The following is a 23,111-nucleotide window of genomic DNA, read 5'->3' on the forward strand; positions in this document are numbered from 1 at the left end:
AAATAATTCAATTTGTTGGGTATTTTTATATCGAACGAGTCAATAAGGATTCTTGTTTGCTTATATACTCTTACTTATATAAATGTAAAGAAAACACTTTACATTGTCACAACACAATGTTTTCTATGAAATTTCATACTATTTCTGTCACCTTATCATCAACAAAAGCAGCCCAATACCTCCTCAGTATAGCCTGAAGAGGCTCTATATGGTTTTTGGCTGATTTTTTAATTGCAATTTAATAATTTAATAATGAAACTAGAAATGTGTCATCAAGCCACGGATGCCCCGGCATGCAGCCAAAATTTCAAATGTTATAATATTTAGTTTTTTCATTTTAAGTTCAAAGCCCTTAAAACTTTTCAATGTTAACACAAACCATTTTCATACAATGTTCAAGGCACTGAAATTATTCAGTCTTAACCTTTTAAAAATAGCATATTGCATATTTGTAGCCAAAATAATGGCTAAAAGTATGAGTGCTGAAACTGAAAGTTCAAAATTTTTCCAACATTCAGGAAAGATAAGTTTGTCCAAAATCATTGAACCACGACCAAATTCAAACTTAAACTGCTTATTCCTAAGATGTATCTATATTATTTTTCAAAGTGAAAGGGACATAACTCTGTCAAAAAATCATCAAACCATGACCAAATTCCAACTAGACCTGTCCATTTCTTTGACATATCCATATGTCAAATTTGAGTTGAATATGTAACACTGTTGGGTAGATAATGAACAGAAACTGTAAAGATCATATTATTTTCAAAGTGAAAGGGGCATTACTCCTCCAAAAATCATTGAACCATGACCAAATTCGAACTTGGCCTGGGCATTCCAAAAACATATCCATATGTCAAATTGAGTTGAATGTGTTGTACCGTTGGGGAGATAATAAACTGAAACAGAAAATTTCATATTATTTTCAAAGTGAAAGGGGCATAACTCTGCCAAAAATCATCGAACCATGACTAAATTTGAACTTGACCTGCGCATACCTTTGACACATCCATGTGTCAAGTTTGAGTTGAATGTGTTGTACCGTTGGGGAGTTAATGAACGGAAACTGAAAATTTCATATTGTTTTCAAAGTATAAGGGGCATAACTCTGCAAAAAATCATCGAACCATGACCAAATCCGAACTTGACCTGTATTTTCTCATGACATATCCATATGTCAAATTTGAGTTGAATGTGTGAAACTGTTCTTAAGATAATGAACTGAAACTAATGATGATGGAATGACAGAATAATGGAAGGACAGAGGGATGGAAGGAAGGAATGACGGAACAGGGTAACACTATATGCCCCGGCCATTACATGGAGAGAGCATAAAAACCTTTTTAACTTGTAATGAATTTTTCTTGATAATCTATGGTACAATTGTTGGCTGTGTATTGCCAGGTTAGTGATTAAGACAAAACAATTCTCAGTACAATTCAGAATATATAAAAACGATACCAAATTGCTATGCATTCAGAATACTGACTGCTATCTTTCTGTAATCATATGTATAACTATCAATAATTGCGAATCGCATGAATCACAATGTAAAATTGATTTTTTTAGCATTGTCTGTAATATTTCAAATCGATTTTGAAACTATATTATACACAATAAATTCTGTACACTTTGTAAACATGAGCAAACTATGGAAAAAAGTGTCGATCTGAGGTGATTTCTTGATACTACATTAGCAGTTCAATGTGTAAGGAAGCAATAATCCAGTACTGTCAGCTGGCTTATCATGGGCTATTGTAACAAGATTAAACCTCTAAAACAATTCTACTTCACTTACATCTTCGCTGACATTTTCTGGTTCTAAGGCCTTGCTGATCCGGCAGCCCAGCACTGGAGTGCAGGGTTCCTCTTGTTTGGCAATTTCTTCCAGCTTGTTAAACATAGAGCTTTCACTGTATACATAAATGAGCCGTGTCACAACAAAACCAACATAATGCTTTTGCGACCAGCATGGATCCAGACCATCCGGGCAGTCTGATCAGGATCCATGCTGTTCGCTATCAGTTTCTCTACTTGTAATAGGGTTGGTAAGCGAACAGCAGGGATCCTGGGGGCCGTTTTATCAACGTGTCGTAGTCTACGACAATTTTTTGTCGGTGCCGTACGTCTGCGACAACGTCGTACGACTGTTTTATGAAACGTGTCGCAGACGTTGTGTTTCTACGACGTCGCAGCCTTTGTCGTAGACAATAATTCTTACGAGACACAGTCTAGCCAGTGCGCGTTTTGACGTCACATATGAAATCAAAGTACTTAAAGTACTGATGGAATTTACATGACTATTATCAAACGGATAAATTTACATGATTATTAGAAAATGGATAAATATTTTATAATGTCATTAAAAGAACACATTTAGTGAGAAATACAGCATATATTTTCTGCACTCGATTCAACCCTTAAAATACTAAATCACGCTACGCGTTTCCACCATTAATGCCGGGTCTGTACTGAATGCTAAAGGCACATTATGTCTCAGTCTAATCAAGTTTCTGAACACGGGTTTTATAACCTTTAAAATAACTTTTTCAAAGCAAGCAGCCGCTTATGACTTGAAGCGGTGAATGTAAAATTATTAACCAAAAATGTCAACAAAGTAGTATTTGACTTTTATACAAAATACTAAATAACTATCACAACTAAATTGCCAAAAATTAACAGACGCAAAAGATGGAAACAACCGATCAGCCACTTTTGGAAATTAAAACAGAAAACTAAAAATCAAAAGCATTTTTAAGAAACGCCAAAAAGTATGTTAATAGTACTTAAATAGTAAATTAAAATATAAATAGCACCGGGCTTTTCAAGTGTATCGTGTGGCGATCAATCGGAATGTCACGGCTATTATCTATAATAACATCGGAGTTAATACGGATTGAAAGTAGTTACACCAAGTAAGGAATACGCACATTCCAACTGATTTTAACGAGATAAGGTGCAGAGTACCCGTGACTATATAAGCTACCCACAGTATATAAAAACTAAAAAAAATAATAACCTGAAAGCATTCGAGTATAGCCATTTTTCATAGTATTTCCGAGAAATACGGTACAGACTCGAATATATGAACAAGCGAATAACTAGTCCCTTGTTTTTCTAGTTGTTTGAAACAAAAAAAATAATATACATGTATAGTATAGATATACCATTGCCAATGCATCGAAATAATAAATTGCTGTTTTGATTTTTTTGTTTATTTCGTTTTTAATTGAAACGGAACACGCTGTTTTGTATTCTGTTCCAATTTGTAATCTTAATGAAATATTTCTATTTAAGCGTCATGTATAGTTATTTTTTAGTGTTTTTTTTTTCAGAATTATATTAATTGTTTAAAGGTATTTATACATATATTTCATGTAGTATTCTAAAAAATCCCCTACTCCCGGCATTGTAAATACAGTTCGGGTACTATATTTTTTCAAGTCTTAAAAAGAATTGAAATACATAACTGGAGAGGTCACGAGACCTCTTCACAGTGTTCAGACCTATTGCTGGCGGCATCCATTTTTGCGTACATGTGTTTATCATTTATTTTAAATTTAGTTTGATGGCATAACACAAATTATTTTCTTTGTAGAAAAAGTATCGCTTAAAGTATCTCCGGCATATAATCTTTCAAAACATTTTTAAAAAATGAAGTGTAAAACAAACTTTCATTATGACACTATATAATAATAGTCTATTTTGTTAAATAATTGTAATTAATAACCATTCATTGTGTCTTTTAATGCAAAAAATATCCCCAAATATTTTCGAATTACACAAATCTATCACAGCAGCAAATTGACCTCTCGCATGCTTCTTTTTAAAGAAGCAAACTTGTTAATATATCATGCAGTTTGTGCAGACTTACATTTTTGTTTTGCCTGTATTTCTAAAGAAAGTAGTTGTGAATGTGAAAGTATTAAAATTGTTACTGTAGCAAAATTGTGACTTTCATACAAATTACTAAAATCATTAACACCGTTCTTGATTGACAAAAATTAACAGAAGCAAACGTTAGTTCAGGTTAATGATAATGGAAATAAAAATAATAAAGAAAAATAAAAAATAAAAAAATATAAATAAAAAGCTTTACAAAATAAAAGCATTTCTAGGGCTTTATTGGCCTTTATGAAAGGATTTTTGCGCGTTAGAAACAATTGTAGCTGCTTTTTTTAGAAACGCCAAAATTGTGTTTAAAGTACTAGCTATCATGATAAAACCAATGATTTGTACATATGATTTACTTAAACGGCACCCGATGTACTTTTTGTAGTATGAAGTGTGCGCACATTTTTACCCATTTTCCGAGGAATTCAGTACACACAAGATTTCAAACAAGTTCTGTTCCTTCTCGTTGTTTGAAATAAATATATATAATTAATCTTATAGATTTACTATTGCTAAAGTTTTGAAATAATGAATTGATGTTTTGACATATTTTCGTAAAGTTATATTAAGCGCACTGCTTTTAAGTTGAAACGCCCCACGCTGTTTTTGTTGTAATTTACATGAACTAATTCACTTTAAAATGTAGCTTTTTGTTGTTGTTTTAGTTATTGCGGTTTTTTTACGGAAAGCGGATTAATTTTTCTCATAGATTAGCCTGGGTTCCAATCTGTCGATTTTTTATGTGCTTCTTGTCGGCAAATTGACATAATTGAGCCGCGTCATGACAAAACCAACATAGTGGGTTTGCGACCAGCATGGCTCCTGACCAGCCTGCACCTCCGCGCAGTCTGATCATGATCCATGCTGTTCGCTTACAAACCATATAACAAGCACAGGCACGAGTATCGGACCTGGGAAGAAAAAATATGACCAGATTGATAAAAAAAACCAGTGTTCATCTTAAAAGTGTCAAAAAAACAAAAAAAATGTAAATAATGACCCCCTTTAAAAATATACTATAAGTTAAGAGAAGGCCGGAAACTCCAGATTCGAGCCTACGAGCAAGGGATTCATTTCCCGTGCTGTTGTGAAAACAATTGGCCAGACAATTAAAAAAAAACTTTTATCACTATTTCACTTTTATATTAAGCTTCAAAATGAGACCAACCCCAAGTCTCTAGCCCTTCCCGTTCATGAAATATCTATCAGGAAACGAGCGAATTCGTGCTAAAAATCCTTGGTAGACAGAATTGCGGCACAACAATTCGGTACGTAAACATAGACTAATACATGTATGTCAGCTGACTACGGGTCAAAATCACTTGCATTTACTAAATAATATTACTAAATACATTAAGTTGGACCACTCACAACCGTCAGTAGCATCTGATACACGCAAAATTCGAATTTAACTTATATATATATAACTTTCCTATTTTATACCATATGGGTTTCTTCAAAGAAATATCTACATTTATGTAAAATCTAGTTAAAATATTATGATTTTTCCAATATTAATGTGAAATAAAAAAGAGTTAATTCATTTTTTATTCTATTTTCCGAAGACATCTTTGGAACTCATTATTAATAGAATAGAGTATGACCGTAAAGGCATATTTGCTCCAAATGAACGATATTTTAGACATTTTTATAGGGTATAAGATTAGTATATTCTGTCTCTTTCTTATACTTAGAGCGCATGTATAAAGTCCCTTTATAAACGATTGACATTAAAAGAAAACAAATTGAAATATGTTGTTTGTTTTTTTTATTCTGAAAAAGTTATTTCATAAAAATTAATGTGCTGAGCATGTATACATGTAAACAGTGATCGCCAGTCTTGACGTTACAGTAACGTCGTACGACAGCCCTAACCCTGTCGTAGAGCTGCGACATTTTTTACGTCGTAGGCTACGACAAACGTTAATAAAACGGTCTTAACGTTCTGCGACATGTCTGCGACAAAAAACTAGCCTACGATGTGTCGTAGAGCGTTGATAAAACGGCCCCCTGATCAGACTGAGCGGATGCCCAGGCTGGTCTGGATCCATGCTGGTCACAAACCCATTATGTTGGTTTTGTCATGACACGGCTCATTAATATAATTACAAACTTAGCATGCCTGACAACTTGGTGATCTATGTAAATCTAGAGAGAATAAAGTATTAATAAATTAGGTATTTATCTTAAAATCAAATTTTCTCCTTTTTTTGCGATCATTAAATTCCTCAAAACGAGTTGAACCACTGATGTTACGTAAGCTAGCTGGATAGCTTCCTCACATGGAAGAATTCAAAGTCCCTGGTTGGATTCGAGACTTCAGTCAGTGAGGGGCAAGTGGTATGAAGACAACAACCTAAAGAAACTTAACTAGGGACGCCGATTCACAAGAAATTAAATAAAAGTCTTTCAAGCCTTCCATGCATTCAAACTAAAATAACTATGTTATAATATAAAATATCAATAAATACATGTAATAAAATAAACAAGTTTAAAACAAACAGGCTTTTGCCTAATTTCATTTTTTTTAAACTAATATTTTTAGAAAAATAAGCCTAACTTTACATGCAGGGAGTAAAATCTAACAGCTATTATAATACATTTACCTCCCACCACTCCACAGCCCTGTTCGGTAGCTGAAAGTTAAAAGAGAATAAGTGAGTTTACAATTTTTGTCACCTTATTTCTATAAAATAACTTGAAAACTAATGGCTATTTTCAGCATGTTATGCCTATTTCAACATATGTTACACCTTAAAAATTTCTGGAGACAATTTAAATACGAGCAGCTTTAGTAGCTCATATCACTCCATTAAATTTTGACTCAACAAAAGTTTGACTTCTTAGAACTACTGGTATTTTTAAATTTACATTAAGAATGACAGACAAGAAATTCTGGAAGCAAAAACTTAAAACTAAAAGACAAATCATGGCCTATTTTACACATAGCTACGGCTGATTTATCCAATGTCATTGATTATTTTCAGCTATTGCTACATTTTATCAGTGATTCATTAACAAAAACATTGAGACAGTCGTTACTGGACTTGAAATTCTCTACAATGGCTGATAATCTATAATGTATGATAAGATTATGTCAACAAATTAAGGTTGTCTCCCTTTGTATATGACCTGCATGCAGGAGTCTAATTTGTTCAATGATGATTAAAGGCCCATTAAGCCTAAGAAATGCTTTCATTCTTATTTCTTAAAAACAATTTATTTTTAGTATCTTGCTACAGTTTCAGAATAAAAGTTAGTATTTTGTATGGAAGTATTTTGTTTACATTTTGCTACCTTTACGACACATACTTTCTTCAGTTGTAAAACATCTTACATGCTCTAAATTCATTTTTAAAACATTATTAAACATGTTTGTCATTTCTTAACAATAAAAAAATTATGGATTTCCGAGGCATAATGTGCCTTTAAAAAATGTTTTGAGAGCATATTCACTAAAAATGTTCCCAAAAATGCTTTTTAAATCAAATCTACATTTTTCTTAAAAAAATTTAATTTTTTTCTTTCGGTAACCATGGCAACCAGAGTTCTGCTTGGAATTAAATTCTTTAAACAATTTTCAAAGTTGACTACCAAAGGAACATTACTGTGAAGTTTGTATAAAAGTGGCTTAGCAGTTTATGAGGAGATGTCCTTTAAAGTAAAAGTTTACGAACAGACACCGGACGGACGCCGGATGAAAAGCGATCACAAAAGCTCACCATGTCACTTTGTGACAGGTGAGCTAATAAAAAAAGTCCCAAGATAAAACAATAAAGTTTTTTCAGTACCATCTTTTGCCTTTTGTAGTAGCAAACATCAGTTTGGCTTTCTGCCTTGCCTCTTCAATTGTAAGTCTATGGTTAAACTGTTGGAGAAGTTTCTGTGCAAACGTCTGGCCTGCCCCATATATACGCCCATAGTTAAACACCTGTACATGGAAAATAATGAGAAAATTCATACATCAATAAGGTTTATGTAACGGCAGCTATAATATATTTTACTAGGTAGCATGGGTAGGGAGATTCAAAAACGCACCTCTTGGTTTTTATATCTATTTACTAATGATACTACAGAGAGGTGATGCAAGGTGAATTTAGGCGGGGCTTATCAGCTAGCAGCTAATACTAGCTGACCAATAGCGAGTCAATATATTACAGTTTATATACCCAGTTAATATGTATAAATGGGACAAATATTAAAGGGTTTTAGAAAAACATTCCTCCATTATTCATGATCTTGATAAAGAGAGACTGATAGTTTGATTTTGTTTAAATTGATAGACAAACTTGACATACTAAAACTACATGTTCTCTAGCCTAAATACTCAACCAACCTGTTATTAAATGCTACCCTTGTGTGATTTGCTAATATTTCCTCACAAAAAATGTCTGGAATTTGAAATAAGCTTACTTTTTAACATGAGGAAATATTCACTTATACAGTATTGTTTGACTGCTCAATCGCTATTTGTCAAGAATGCCATGCTCACAAAATCTTTACCAATTTCCCCGTATTCTTTTTATAATCAAGTTAAAAATGTTTTGCTGATAAACCTCACCTTGGCATGGTCTCTAGAGATATCAACTGTTTTGGCAACCACACTGTGTAGATCTGTGCCCTCTTTCTTACTGCCTTGTAGTGTCATCCAACCCAGAGCTGTACAACCTGAAAGTGACAAAAGTAAACTACCATATACTCTGTAAAAAATGCCCCCACACCTAAAAAACACCCCCTTTAGTTACCAAGATCATAGCAGTTTACTACTAAATCAAGAAAATTAGCATACCTGAATATTTAACATTCAAGGCCTTTATGACAGAGTGACAGAATTCTGTTCATTTACCCCTTAATAATTTGTGGATTCAATGTGTGTCCTTAATGTGTTGAAGCTGTCCACCAAATGTAACAAATATTGATTATTCTCAGGTGACCACTCATGCATAAATTTATATACACAGACAGATGGGTATTTGAGGTTTAATTCATCTGTATTATTTCTTTTTAAAAATAAAACGCAAAAGTTCATAAAAAGGCTTGAACCTTTAAACAGCCATGGGGCAGTTGCCTCCATGTAAGCAGTCATCATCACTTTACCACCAAAAGCTGCAATCAAATAAAGAAACAAACATTTTCATACCATGTGTCTTTCCAAAGTTGGCATCCCCTAGGATAGCACCAATCCACAATTCCTGTGAGTCAACATCAGCCCCTACAAAACAGAATCCTGGTGGTGCCTGAACCATTGATTTCAACTCACTCCCAATTCTGTCCACCTACATAAAGAGTACACATTGATATCTGTTTCAAGAAAATATTTATGTATGTCCATCATTATTATATATAAATACATACAATTCAAAATATTAGTATATAAAATATAATATTAACCAGATCTAGGGCATTAACTCTAAGTACAATTGTAAACCTAATATATATAGGGGCATTAAGTAACAAAGAATCTAAACCAAAAATGCAAGAAAAACAAGATGAACTGTTTATTTAACCAGATCATGGGTAAACCACTTATTGGTTATACTTTTAATGATGGTTTACCAGAAATAGCATGCTGAAAATCTAGGTTGTTTTATTTGACTTACAAGGGAGATAATTAACAAACTTTTTTATAGGTGTTAAATGTAAATCTTTAATTTACATGCTTCTTTTTAAAGTGCCAAGTCACAATCTTTGTCTTGCATGCCAATTCAATAATGAAACAATTCAAGGGCAGTAACCCCATAATAACTTAAAATGTTTGAGGAGCCTTATCTGATCAATTTGATCAGGTCAAGCGCAGTAACCCTGAAAAACATAATTAGTTCAAGGGCAGTAACTCTGCAAAACATGTGAAAATACCACTGACTATAGATTTGTTATGAGATATAATTTTCATTAATATGATTGTTACCAAATTAAATGAAACTCATTTAAATTAAAAACTACTTTTAAAGATGTTTTCTTTTAAAAATGCATCTGCCATGGACTTTCTTATTTCATATGCATGAACAAAATATTTAAGTTTAGTCTTACTCACATATGCATTACTAGCTGTCAGCCAGGTTGGTTCCACACCCCTCCGTGTAATGGTACCAGCAGGGACAATTCTGGGAACTATTGCTCCTATTTGACTCCCCTCTACATAATTTGGTGCCCTGTAAATAAAGACAATGAATATCAACTTCATCTATCTAAAATATGTGAAATATCAGTGAAAAAGAATTCTCCCACTTTGATCTGGAGCTACTCTTGGTCAGTTCAAGTTCAGTATATCAATTATACCATAACTGACCAATCAACAGTATACAAGAGTCTGGTTAGACTGCACAGTCTACATAAGCGTACAGTTACTGCTTCAAGACCCAATGAGTACAAATTTTACCATTCCTCTAAATAAGGCAAAACAGACCAAAGTATCTCTTTTCTGGTTTTCAGATAAAAATATTCAGGGCAGTAGTTCAAATCCAATAGGGTCCATCATCATAATTACCAATACTTCCATTGCAAATATGGACACATTTTGACAATGGCAATAAGGTCAGTAAGCAAAGGTCAAAAGGTCTAGATCAGAAGGCCAATTTTCTTGCTCTATTCAATTTTGTGAAATAAAGAGTCCTATAGATGTAAATAAAGTTTTTAAATACATATGTTTCTAAGTATTCAAATAACTAGGTAACTTGTATCAGTGACCACATCAAAACATTGTTACTTCTGTTTTGTTTGCATGCATTCCTTGCTAACCTTAATGTTTTAAAAGCATTTGCTATCATGATTCAGATTAACCTGCAATGTTTCTGACCAATAAAAATATTGCTGTATCATATATGACACACAGGAATGGAAATTTTGAATTAATTGCCTATGTTAATTAGAATTGCTATTTTAGATAATCAACTCCATGTGGTTTTGATTGTTTGTTTATTTTGTCATTTATACATCAACTGTCAACATGTAATATTATCCAGTATGGTTAATAATATCTAAAGTTGTTATGCTTAAATCTTTATACTCACTGTTTGATATGGTCATATATCTCCTCATCAGAAAACCATATTGCCATCTGTGACCTGGAAATTTATGAAAAAATAAAATGTAATGAAGGAAATGTCAATTGATTAAAACATTTCCCAATATAGGAAATTTAGATTTTGACAGAATTTCATGTTAAATAAAATCTTGCTGTATTTGTTGGTTTTTTTGTAGTTGTTTTTTGTTGCTTTTTTCAACAAAAACATTTTGGCTTGACATCTCCAAAAACGGTTTTGTTTAGTTGGATTTTTAAGTCACACCAACACTGTAAAGGTCATATGATGACTTTCCACCTTTACTGGTGTAGGAAGACCTTAGATGCCTGTTAGTGCATTATTTCAGGCACAAGCAGACATCGAAGTAGAACCATTGACCTTGTGTAAGCTTGCTGGACAGCTTCCACACATGAAAGAGTTTGAAGCCTCTGACTGGATTCAAAGGATAGATTGTTTGAAGTTAGTAACCTGAACCACTCAGTCATGGAGGGGCCTATCTACAAAAGGTTAATGGAATAATTGATGACATTTTGTTATCAGGTGTTCCCATCTTCAAATTAATGGGCTTTGCAAAAAGTTTGACAAAATAATTCTTATCAGAAACTTGAATAAATTTTTTAAAAGATTTTGCTAATTACAAACAAAAAATGTTCATAATTAAAACATATTACAAAATTGTTTACATTCAACTTTGTTTTTTTTTTTCTGGTTTCTGACAAATTTCAACTTAGTTTTGGTCATATCTTTGTGGTCCTTCCACATAACAGGTTTTCCTGGATAACTAAGCAGTAATTTCTTGGAGAGTCATGACTACAAATCCTACATGATTTCTGGATTAGCAGTAAGAGACAAATGATCATTAGACTCAATGTCTTGAGATGAACTGTCATGGAGAAGTTTTGCCTCAAATGATGATCAAACCAGTTACCCCTTGTTTAGAAATCTGATGCTCTCTCTATTAAAACAAGATATGTTTGTAAAACATGTATGCCCCCTATCAGCAGCCAATTAGTCATGTGATAAGGTTATTATGCATGACTTCTGACCCAGTGATCAAACAATTAATAAGGGTTATAAAGTATCTACTGGTCATGACTTTGACCCCTTGACCCAAAACTCAATAGGGGTCATCTGCTGGTCACGACCAATCATCATACAAAGTTTGAAGTTCCTAGGCCTAGGCGTTTTTAGTAAATTGATCAGAAACCGTTTTTACCTACAAGGTCAATGTGACCTTGACCTTTGACCCCTTGACCCCAAAATCAATAGGGGTCATCTGCTGGTCATGACCAATCACCATGCCTAGGTTGAAGTTCCTAGGCCTAAGGGTTCTCTTATTATTGATCGGAAACCGTTTTAACATACAAGGTCAATGTGACCTTGACCTTTGACCCCAAAATCAATAGGGGTCATCTGCTGGTCATGACCAATCACCATGCCAAGTTTGAAGTTCCTAGGCCGAAGCGTTCTTTAGTTATTGATCAGAAACCGTTTTTACTTACAAGGTCATTGTGACCTTGACCTTTGGGCTTAATCCCAAAATCAATAGGAGTAATCTGCTGGTCATGACAAATCACCATACCAAGTTTGAAGTTCCTAGGCCTAAGTGTTCTTGAGTTATTGATCAGAAACCGTTTTTACTTACAAGGTCAATGTGACCTTGACCTTTGACCCCTTCACCTAAAACTCAATAGGGGTCATCTGCTGGTCATGACCAATCATCACACAAAGGTTGAAGTTCCTAGGCCTAAACGTTTTTAGTAAATTGATCGGAAACCGTTTTTACCTACAAGGTCAATGTGACCTTGACCTTTGACCCCTTGACCCCAAAATCAATAGGTCATCTGCTGGTTATGACCAATCACCATACCAAGTTTGAAGTTCCTAGGCATAAGGGTTCTTAAGTTATTGATCGGAAAGCATTTTTACCTACAAGGTCAATGTGACCTTGCCCTTTAACTCCTTAACCCCAAAATCAATAGGGGTCATCTGCTGGTCAATACCAATCACCATACCAAGTTTGAAGTTCCTAGGCCTAAAAGTTCTTTAGTTATTGATCAGAAACCGTTTTTACCTAAGAGGTCAATGTGACCTTGACCTTTGACCCCTTGACCCCCAAAATCAATAGGGGTCATCTAGTGATCATGACCAATCACCATCTCAAGTCTGAAGTCCCTAGGCCTAAGGGTTCTTTCATTATTGATTGGAAACCGTTTTTCCTACAAGGTCAATGTGACCTTGACCTTTGACCCCTTAACCCCAAAATCAATAGGGGTCATCTGATTGGTCATAACCAATCACCATACCAAGTTTGAAGTTCCTAGGCCTTAAGGTTCTTTAGTTATTGATTGGAAACCGTTTTTTACCTACAAGGTCAATGTGACCTTGACCTTTGACCCCTTGACCCCAAAATCAATAGGGGTCATCTACTGATCATGACCAATCACCATACCAAGTTTGAAGTTCCTAGGCCTTAAGGTTCTTTAGTTATTGATCGGAAACCGTTTTTACCTACAAGGTCAATGTGACCTTGACCTTTGACCCCTTGACCCCAAAATCAATAGGGGTCATCTACTGATCATGACCAATCACCATACCAAGTTTGAAGTTCCTAGGCCTTAAGGTTCTTTAGTTATTGATCGGAAACCGTTTTTGCTTAAAAGGTCAATGTGACCTTGACCTTTGACCCCTTGACCCCAAAATCAATAGGGGTCATCTACTGATCATGACCAATCACCATACCAAGTTTGAAGTTCCTACGCCTTAAGGTTCTTTAGTTATTGATCGGAAACCGTTTTTGCTTTCAAGGTCAATGTGACCTTGAACTTTGACCCCTTGACCCCAAAATCAATAGGGGTCATCTACTGGTCATGACCAATCACCATACCAAGTTTGAAGTTCCTAGCCCTTAAGGTTCTTTAGTTATTGATCGGAAACCGTTTTTGCTTTCAAGGTCAATGTGACCTTGACCTTTGACCCCTTGACCCCAAAATCAATAGGGGTCATCTACTGATCATGACCAATCACCATACCAAGTTTGAAGTTCCTAGGCCTTAAGGTTCTTTAGTTATTGATCGGAAACCGTTTTTGCTTAAAAGGTCAATGTGACCTTGACCTTTGACCCCTTGACCCCAAAATCAATAGGGGTCATCTACTGATCATGACCAATCACCATACCAAGTTTGAAGTTCCTAGGCCTTAAGGTTCTTTAGTTATTGATCGGAAACCGTTTTTGCTTTCAAGGTCAATGTGACCTTGACCTTTGACCCCTTGACCCCAAAATCAATAGGGGTCATCTACTGGTCATGACCAATCACCATATCAAGTTTGAAGTTCCTAGGCCTTAAGGTTCTTTAGTTATTGATCGGAAACCGTTTTTGCTTTCAAGGTCAATGTGACCTTGACCTTTGACCCCTTGACCCCAAAATCAATAGGGGTCATCTACTGGTCATGACCAATCACCATACCAAGTTTGAAGTTCCTAGGCCTAAGGGTTATTTATTTATCACTCGGAAACCATTTGGTCTACGGACCGACGGACCGACAAGTGCAAAGCAATATACCCCCTTTTCTTCGAAATGGGGGCATAATTAACAAAATACAGTATCATAAAAATAAACTCACTCAATACGCTTGTGATTCATTTTCCAGTAGTTTGATGACTTGTTTAATTTCAGGACAAGATCTGCACCTGGACCTGATTGTGCCGACAGTGTCCCATCTTCAACACGATTAACATAATCTTTTGCCAGAGGGTTACCAACTCTCTTACCCTTCCCATCCTGCAGACACAAGAATTCACAATAGACACAAGAATTCACAATAGACACAAAAATTCACAATAGACACAAGAATTCACAAATATTTTAACATGAAGGGTATACGTAAAATGTATCAGATGAAAGTGGAAAAAACACATAGAAAACTTCTGTCTTCACCAGAAATCTTCTTGTCAAATGTTTGTAATGCTTTGAATGCTTTGAATTGCAACGTTACAAGATTCAACTAGGAATATGTCAATAAAACACTTATGCACCTTCTTCATTTACCTTTTACAGTGCTAATTTTGTAGATTGTTACCTTGTGAGGTGAAGTGAAACAAGGGTAAATCTAAATCCCCCCCCCCCCCCCCCCCCACTAAAGTTGGAGCACAAAAAACTTCTGTCTTAACCGGAAATCTTCTTAATGTTTGTAATGGATTAGCAATGCTTTGTATTGCAACATTACAAGATCCAACTAGGAATATGTCCATAGCACACTCATGTGCACCTACTTCATTTACCTTTTACAGTGCTATTTTTGTAGATTGTTACCTTGTGAGGAATTTTAAAGAACCAGCAGCCTGGAATATTCACACTGTCATAAGGTCCATCTCCTGTATGTTTTAAACGTTTTCTTGATCTTCTTTCCTGAAAATAATAACACAGCATCCATGAGCTCAAATACCATACATTTTTGATAATTTATTATAGTTTATTATACATGTATACATCAATGGTTTGATCCTCTGGTTAGGCAAAGTTTGTCTGTAACAACTGATAAAAGACATTCAGTGTAATGATCATTTGTGTCAGAAATAATGTTGGATTAGTAGTAGTCATTCCTATGTGTAGAAATTGGTTATTAACAGTTAGTTGTCCAGGAAAGCCTGTTATATGTATCGAATGCCAGGATATGACCAAAAATATGTTAAAATCAGCATAAAAACAAGAAAAACAAATAAATTAACATTTTATGATGACAGACAAAAATCTTTGGTGCTCTTAAGAGGTGTTACTTCACAGAAGTAAAACTCATTGTGAATTGTTACTTCGAGAAGGAAAATGGTACTAATGTTGGAAAGAAGTAAGTACAGTCAAACGTGTATTAAGCGACCGGGCAAGGGAAACACCAAAAACGGTCGCTTAATGAAACGGTCTCTTAAGACAGTCAGCATGATATAAAAGTCAAAATTTATAAATGACATCTTTTTTATTCGATGGGATTGTTTTTCAACTTCATTTTTATATAAATGTTGAATAATAAGTACGCTCCGATAATCTAAACGGATGCAAATGTAAAAATAGCGTTCTGATAATTATTGACAAGACAGTTTTGATCCATTATGTACATGTTTGACATTTTTTCCAGAATTTTTTAACTCCTCCGTTGTTTTTCCTTGTCTCCAACACGAAAACCCTATTAGTGAAGATATTTTCTGTTGTGTATTTTTTCATTTGAAATAAACAAACTACATCTATTTGTTACGATTAATTTAATGGCTGATCAAGTTCAAGGTCAATTCAATGCAGTCTAAATGTCAACAAGCGAAGCGTATACATCATCTCAGTATGGGCGGAGCGTTGCATTGTTTATCCGATATTATTGGATAATACACGTCACGCGTATACTTAACTTCATTTGCATACGCTAAAACGGTATGGGAAATAGAGTTTTTCACACGTTTATTGTTGTGTTTTGATTGCTGACACTTGTGACATAACGAGGTGGCGTTCTCTAAAAACACAATTACTTGACAGGTAAAAGTGGTCGTTTAATGAAAAGATTGATGTCAATTAGGTGACTAATTAGCGGTCGCTGGTCGCGTTGAGCAAAAGTCGCTTAATACATTAAAGATATAGAGAGAAAATGATCGGGGGGAATTTAAAGTGGTCGTTTAAGACAAAAGTCGCTTAATACACGTGGTCGCATGGGCAAGTTAGACTGTACTTTTAAAAAAAGGTCACACAGAGTTTGTATTCACACGAGCTGTCATAGGTGGTGCAAGCATACTTGACTAATTAGATATATGACATTTTGAAATCATATATGTTGCCAATAAACATAATACTTTATTAATATATAGAAACTATTTTTGTTACATAACACTGATAATTAATTAAATACCAATCCTTTCAATAGGATTATATTTTCAATGTAACATAAGCCTTATTATGACTTGAAAATTAATTTACAGAGAGATTTCAAACCTGCAAATATTGACAACAAGTAAAAAAGCCAATCTGTGAGCATGTTATAATCAATGTAACACATGGCTATATTTATCCCTGCTTTTCCCTATGTCGGGTCACATAGTAAGTTCAATAAGAACACATTGCTAACTCAATGTTAAGTTAGTAAGAAATGAGTTGTTGGAGTTTTATTTTTATACTTACTCTGATTCCTCTGCAGATCAAACATTTAAAGTGAAAAATTTAATTATTGTAAATTCTCAATATGATTAATACACATTTCAGGTTTGACTTTCAACTTTTGACTTTTTACAGCCTGCACATGGTTTAGTAGCTAGACTCTGGATAACTAATACTGGCACTGTAGTTAACACACAGTGCTCCATTGGATATACAATTTATTCCGCGGGCATTTCCAAGAAAAAAGTCTCTCAACTATGATACAAATTGAAATGGACCATCTCATAAATATATGACATCAAAACATGTTTGTTGTCTTAAATGCCAAATATAAAAGCACAGATAATATCATATTCTGTGTGTTTTACTACGCAAAAATAACTGGTTATTTTCCAATTTTCTAATGAAAATCAATACAAAATATGATAAAAAAAACAATTCATCAATTCTTATAGACTACTGAATAATTCTGCCACATAAATATTACAGTAGCCTTTTTGTTTTTAAATCAAAAGATGATATAATGACAAACAATTTAGTTGGGTTTTTTTCTTCTACAAAGACAGATTGATAACTTGTGATCTTCATATGTTAGGATTTCACTTTTAACACATTCTCTATCTATCTATTACTTTTGCCAGCAATGTTTTATTCAGGGCCAAAATGCCACTTTTAAAAAAGTCCTTTTCTTGACAGACCAGATACTTTTCACTGAATGGATAAAATGTTAGGGAAATGAAAGTGGGAACATTAACTGGTCTTTTTTGTTTAGATTACAGATACCAGATGAAAGTCTGATAGAGCTGACTCTGGTGAAATAATGATATTCACTCAAATCAAGGCCACAGTCATAAATGGCATCCATGGCAAATATAGCATTGTGAACAAGGGCATTGGTCTGGAAGAACACCAAAATTTTACTGAGTTTTCTGCATCATTTGAGTTACCTAATCATTTGAGGTGATACATAATATGTGTTAATGACTGTTTGTCCCTTTTGCAGAAAATCTTTGATAGGAATACTGTCGTCTCCATCACAGAAAACTGAGGATATATCCTGAAGGTGCTGTTTAAGTTTTAAAACATAGTGATTCTTAAACTGGAAAAAAACAAAAAAACAAAAAAAAACATACATGTAGAAACAATACTGACCTTGACTGCTTTTTTTATCTTCGGGTCTTCACCTTCTTTACGATGTTTGTAAGATTTGGGACCGGCATTTACAAGTCCATTCAGCATCTTGTCCATCTTTAGTTCAAACTCTTTATCTGTCATATCAACATTTCCCTCATCATCACTATCAATACATTCATCATCTTCAATACTTACAGCGGAGGCTTCTTTTCCTATACCCAGGATTTCACAAAGTTCCCTGTAAAAAGTGATTAAAAAATCAATATACTGCAATAAGCAATAATAAAAACAATACTATAACAAGGCAGTCCAAAGGACAGCCATGTTACCTCACACTTTAGCTTGTTCAATCAGAATTTCATGTTGTCTGCATTCTAAATATCATCTCATTTATCTCATCATTTGGTACAGGTAGACCTTAAGATATATCAAACTTGCTGATTTAGGTAAACTTGGTATGAAAAGATTGATGGACAGTTCTATTTCTATTATGTCCAAAGGCATACAAAATTTAAAACTTTTTACAGGTGATGTTTATGTGCCTTTAAACAATTTGTATGCCACAATTTATCCATCTACAAACAGGCAATGCAACAATACCTTTGCTCTTTGTATTGCCTTAAAAAATTGGATTTGAATGTCAATAAAAAATAAAAAAAGCCATTAAGCAAGGTATTTAGATGATCACAAAACATTCTTAAAAAGCCTTTAATAAAAATAATACAGTACAGACCTTGCAGATTGTGAGAAAAAAAAACTCAAGACCTATTTCTAGCTGCTGTGACCTACTTATTCATCATTAGTAGTACATGTATACTGTAAATACCAAATATTATTCTATTCAACCTTCCTAACAATATAGTACCTACACAATGTATATACTAAATACAAATTTCTGTTTACTAAGCCTTTGTTGTCAAATGTCATGATAACAATTATGTACCAAAAAAACATACTTAATTCTATCATACCAAAACAATTTATTTTCCTCACAATTCATACAAAATGTGTTGTTAATGACCGTTCATATTCATACAAATCAAGACATGTACTAAACACTCTCTTATTTGCTGGCGGAAAATTGTACAAAACTGTTAGATGTATTCAGTATATTTCTGTTATTATGTTTGTCAGGAGAAAACAGTGTTGAAATAATTAACTGTGTATAATAATAATAATTTTCCTTTGTTATTTATCAACTAATGAGGCTAATAAAGCGAAACATGTATTGATATTTAAAATTGTGTTGGTTTTTTATCTTCTTTAATCCTATATAATCATGGACAACATACAATGGATGACTTTCTCACTGGTTGTCACAAAGGTTTCACCTTTGAGAACTTTGCATTTAACAAAGAAATAATAATCAGATCTACATATAATTCATTTCAATTTGAGAATATAAAATGACATATTTTTTTTTACACATCATGAAATTTACTACACATACTTATACATACTCATATGGGAACTGCCTTTCTATGGATGTTTCTTCGCCAGGTTCGAGTACTGGGTCCTCCAAGTTATCTGTTCTGCCCGGGACCAGGTATCCCCAGCCATGTGTGTCATCATGGTGGACGGGATAGCCGTCCCAGGTGAGACGTAGAAGTTTTGGGGTCACTCTCGTCTGATGACTGATCTTGTGGGGACCTGGACACCACTCATCACTAGTGAAACGTGTACATAGTATTCTATACCATCTGTTGAAAGAAAGATACATATGAGCCGCGTCATGACAAAACCAACATAGTGCGTTTGCGACCAGTATGGATCCAGACCAGTCTGCGCATTCGCGCAGTCTGTTCAGTATCCATGCTGTTCGCTTACAAACCCTATTACAAGTAGAGAAACTGATAGCGAACAGCATGGATCCTGATCAGACTGCGCGGATGCGCAGGCTGGTCTGGATCTATGCTGGTCGCAAACCACTATGTTGGTTTTGTCGTGACACGGCTCATTAATGAATAATCTTGTACAGTTCTGAGTACTTTTAACTAAAGAATTGATATAGAGGGTAAACATTTTTGTATATCTCTGACATAGATGACATATCCCAAACATATTGCAAACCTAAAAGAGGAAACTACCATCTCAGTAATTACAAACCATAGTTGAAACAATAGCAAGTCTTAGTTTGTCTGTTTTACTGTTTTTACATGGATTTTAACGGAAGTTTTTGGTCATATTTAAGTAACAATCCACCTATTTGGCTTTCCTGGATAATTAAAACTAATATAAATTTCACTATGTATCATTACCATATTGCATTAACCAGTTACTGCACTATAGGAGTTAACCTGTTACTGCACTACAGGATAGGAGTTAACCTATTACTGCAGTGTAGGATAGCAGTTAACCTGTTACTGCACTACAGGATAGGAGTTAACCTGTTACTACACTACAGGATAGGAGTTAACCTGTAACTGCACTACAGGATAGGAGTTAATCTGTTACTGTGCTTTAGCATAGGAGTTAACCTGTTACTGCACTATAGGCTAGCAGTTAACCAGTTACTGCACTATAGGATAGAAGTTAACCTGTTACTGTACTTTAGCATAGGAGTTAACCTGTAACTGCACTATAGGATAGCAGTTAACCAGTTACTGCACTATAGGATAGCAGTTTACAAGTTACTGCACTATAGGATAGAAGTTAACCTGTTACTGTACTTAAGCATAGCAGTTAACCAGTTATTGCACTATAGGATAGGAATTAACCTGTAACTGTACTTTAGCATAGGAGTTAACCTGTTACTGCACTATAAGATAGGAGTTAACCTGTTGCTGCACTATAGGATAGCAGTTAACAAGGTACTGTACTATATGATAGAGATTAACCAGTTACTGTATTTTAAGAAATGTGTTAACTGGTTATTGCACTATATGATAGGAGTTAACCAGTTACTGCACTAGAGGATAGGAGTTAACCAGTTACTACACTATAGGATAGGAATTAACCAGTTACTGCACTATAGGATAGAAGTTAACCAGTTACTACACTGAGGTGACTGTATTAGAATACTTACTCAGGATAGCCCATCATGTACGTATTATTTTTATAGTGTCGATCTTCCTGTTTCAACACTTGCTGTATGCAGTCAATATCTTCAACCGATTCCAACTCGCCTTGCTCCCCTTTTTGTTTCTGATATTGATAAAAAAAAAAAAAAACATTAATGGATTTTTTCCCACATAAATAATATATATATGAAAACCAATTGTATATTTATACATAATATGTGAAAACCTTCAAAAATGGTATATTTTTACATAATGCATACATGTATATACATGTATATGACAACCTCCAATATTGATTAACTTTTTACGTAATATCTTAAATTGTTCTATAATATTACATAGTTTTACATAACAGATCGCAATGAACGCCTTCAATAATGGTGCCATCAGTCATCCCAATGTTCGTCACCATTCAGAAAATCGTCAAGTGCTAGAAATTTGATTGTTTACCACTGACGTCATCTTTCAACAGAGATGAATATAGCATTACAAGTGTTATCTCATAATTTGTCAAATGGCTAATAGGCCAATAAATTTGTGAAGAAATATTTTAACACAAAATCATATATTCAATTATTTTATGTTTTGCTATTCTGGTATATTTAAACAAGAAATTCTGATTGAATTATTTATTTTTGTGAGGGAATTAGTTTGGCTCTGTCGCCATTCACTTGTAAGTAATGTGAAAAGTGAGACAAAAAAATGGCAGGAATTTGACAGTTTTAATAAATAAATTTAAAGGTGCAATTTAATGATAGCCACCAGAACTACCTAGTTCTTTACATTAGCAATAGAGTTTTTCTATAGTCTTATGACTAGAACAGTGGCATAGGAAATGTCAAAAAAAAAATATTTGTATATCAAAATTCTTAACATTTATTGACATCATGAATTTGTTGTCTGTTTTTCCCTTAGTATGATGAAAACTGTCTGGACAACTCTATATATTTTACATTAATGATAATCTTCAATAATTGTATATTTTTTAAGCAAATATCTGTCTTAGTTGAGATATAAAATTGTACAAGAAGTTGCATACATAACTTAAAGTGAAGTGTTATGCTAGAGCTAATGCCTGTAGGACAGCCTTATGAAAGTCCAATTTTGATCTTGTACAGCTGTTTTTATAAAACAAAATTTTAAACTAAAGCTTAGCACATAGCATATACTATTCAGGAAAATCAAACTGTCAGCTGAAGAAAATGGCATACCTAATGCTTAGCATTAAACCTCAGTCTGTATAATAATCACTAAACTAGAAATGTGTCCATAGGACACGGATGCCCCCACAAGCCAATGTTCTGTCAATCTTATGACTCTAGGTCAAATATTTTTTGGACTACATGTGCCACAAGTTGAAAACTAAAAATCAACAAAGGGCCATAATTCTGTTAAATTTGGTCGCAGCAAAAATTCCTTCCTTACTACCATCTACACATTAAGGTTGTTACTCCCTGGAAGTTTAAGCAAAATCTGCCATCCGGTTTAAGAGGAGTTGCGTTCACAAAATTTCTACATGGTATATAATGATAAAATACAAAAATACAAAAGGGCCATAATTCTGTTAAATTTGGTTGCAGCAAATATTCCTTTCTGTACGACCATCTACACATAAAGGTTGTTCAACCCTGGAAGTTTAAGCAAAATCTGCCATCCGGTTTAAGAGGAGTTGCATTCACAAAATTTCTACATAGTATATAGTGAAAAAATCAACAAAGGGCCATAATTCTGTAAAATTTGGTCGCAGCAAAAATTCCTTCCTTTACTACCATCTACACATTAAGGTTGTTACTCCCTGGAAGTTTAAGCCAAATCTGCCATCCGGTTTAAGAGGAGTTGTGTTCACAAAATTTCTATTTAGTATATTGTGAAAAAATCAACAAAGGGCCATAATTCTGTTAAATTTGGTC

The 23,111-nt window shown here is 34.1% G+C and overlaps 1 protein-coding gene across 1 annotated transcript in view; it reads right to left on the reverse strand.

Moving 5' to 3' along the window:
- LOC132736006 (DNA polymerase subunit gamma-1-like) overlaps positions 1–23,111 on the reverse strand; it is an 88,002-nt gene that overhangs the window by 61,683 nt on the left and 3,208 nt on the right. Inside the window, exons 3-14 of the mRNA XM_060723050.1 lie at positions 21,207–21,325; positions 19,642–19,881; positions 18,200–18,419; positions 15,230–15,325; positions 14,541–14,698; positions 10,905–10,958; positions 9,929–10,046; positions 9,035–9,170; positions 8,456–8,562; positions 7,686–7,825; positions 6,501–6,530; positions 1,799–1,913 (exon numbers count right to left, since the gene is read on the reverse strand). Coding sequence (XP_060579033.1) covers positions 1,799–1,913; positions 6,501–6,530; positions 7,686–7,825; positions 8,456–8,562; positions 9,035–9,170; positions 9,929–10,046; positions 10,905–10,958; positions 14,541–14,698; positions 15,230–15,325; positions 18,200–18,419; positions 19,642–19,881; positions 21,207–21,325 — 1,533 coding nt within the window. The remainder of the gene's footprint in view (positions 1–1,798; positions 1,914–6,500; positions 6,531–7,685; positions 7,826–8,455; positions 8,563–9,034; positions 9,171–9,928; positions 10,047–10,904; positions 10,959–14,540; positions 14,699–15,229; positions 15,326–18,199; positions 18,420–19,641; positions 19,882–21,206; positions 21,326–23,111) is intronic.

The sequence above is a fragment of the Ruditapes philippinarum genome, unplaced genomic scaffold (assembly GCF_026571515.1).
Source record: "Ruditapes philippinarum isolate M1 unplaced genomic scaffold, ASM2657151v2 ctg2294_1_1_1_1, whole genome shotgun sequence".
Classification (NCBI taxonomy): Eukaryota; Metazoa; Mollusca; class Bivalvia; order Venerida; family Veneridae; genus Ruditapes; species Ruditapes philippinarum.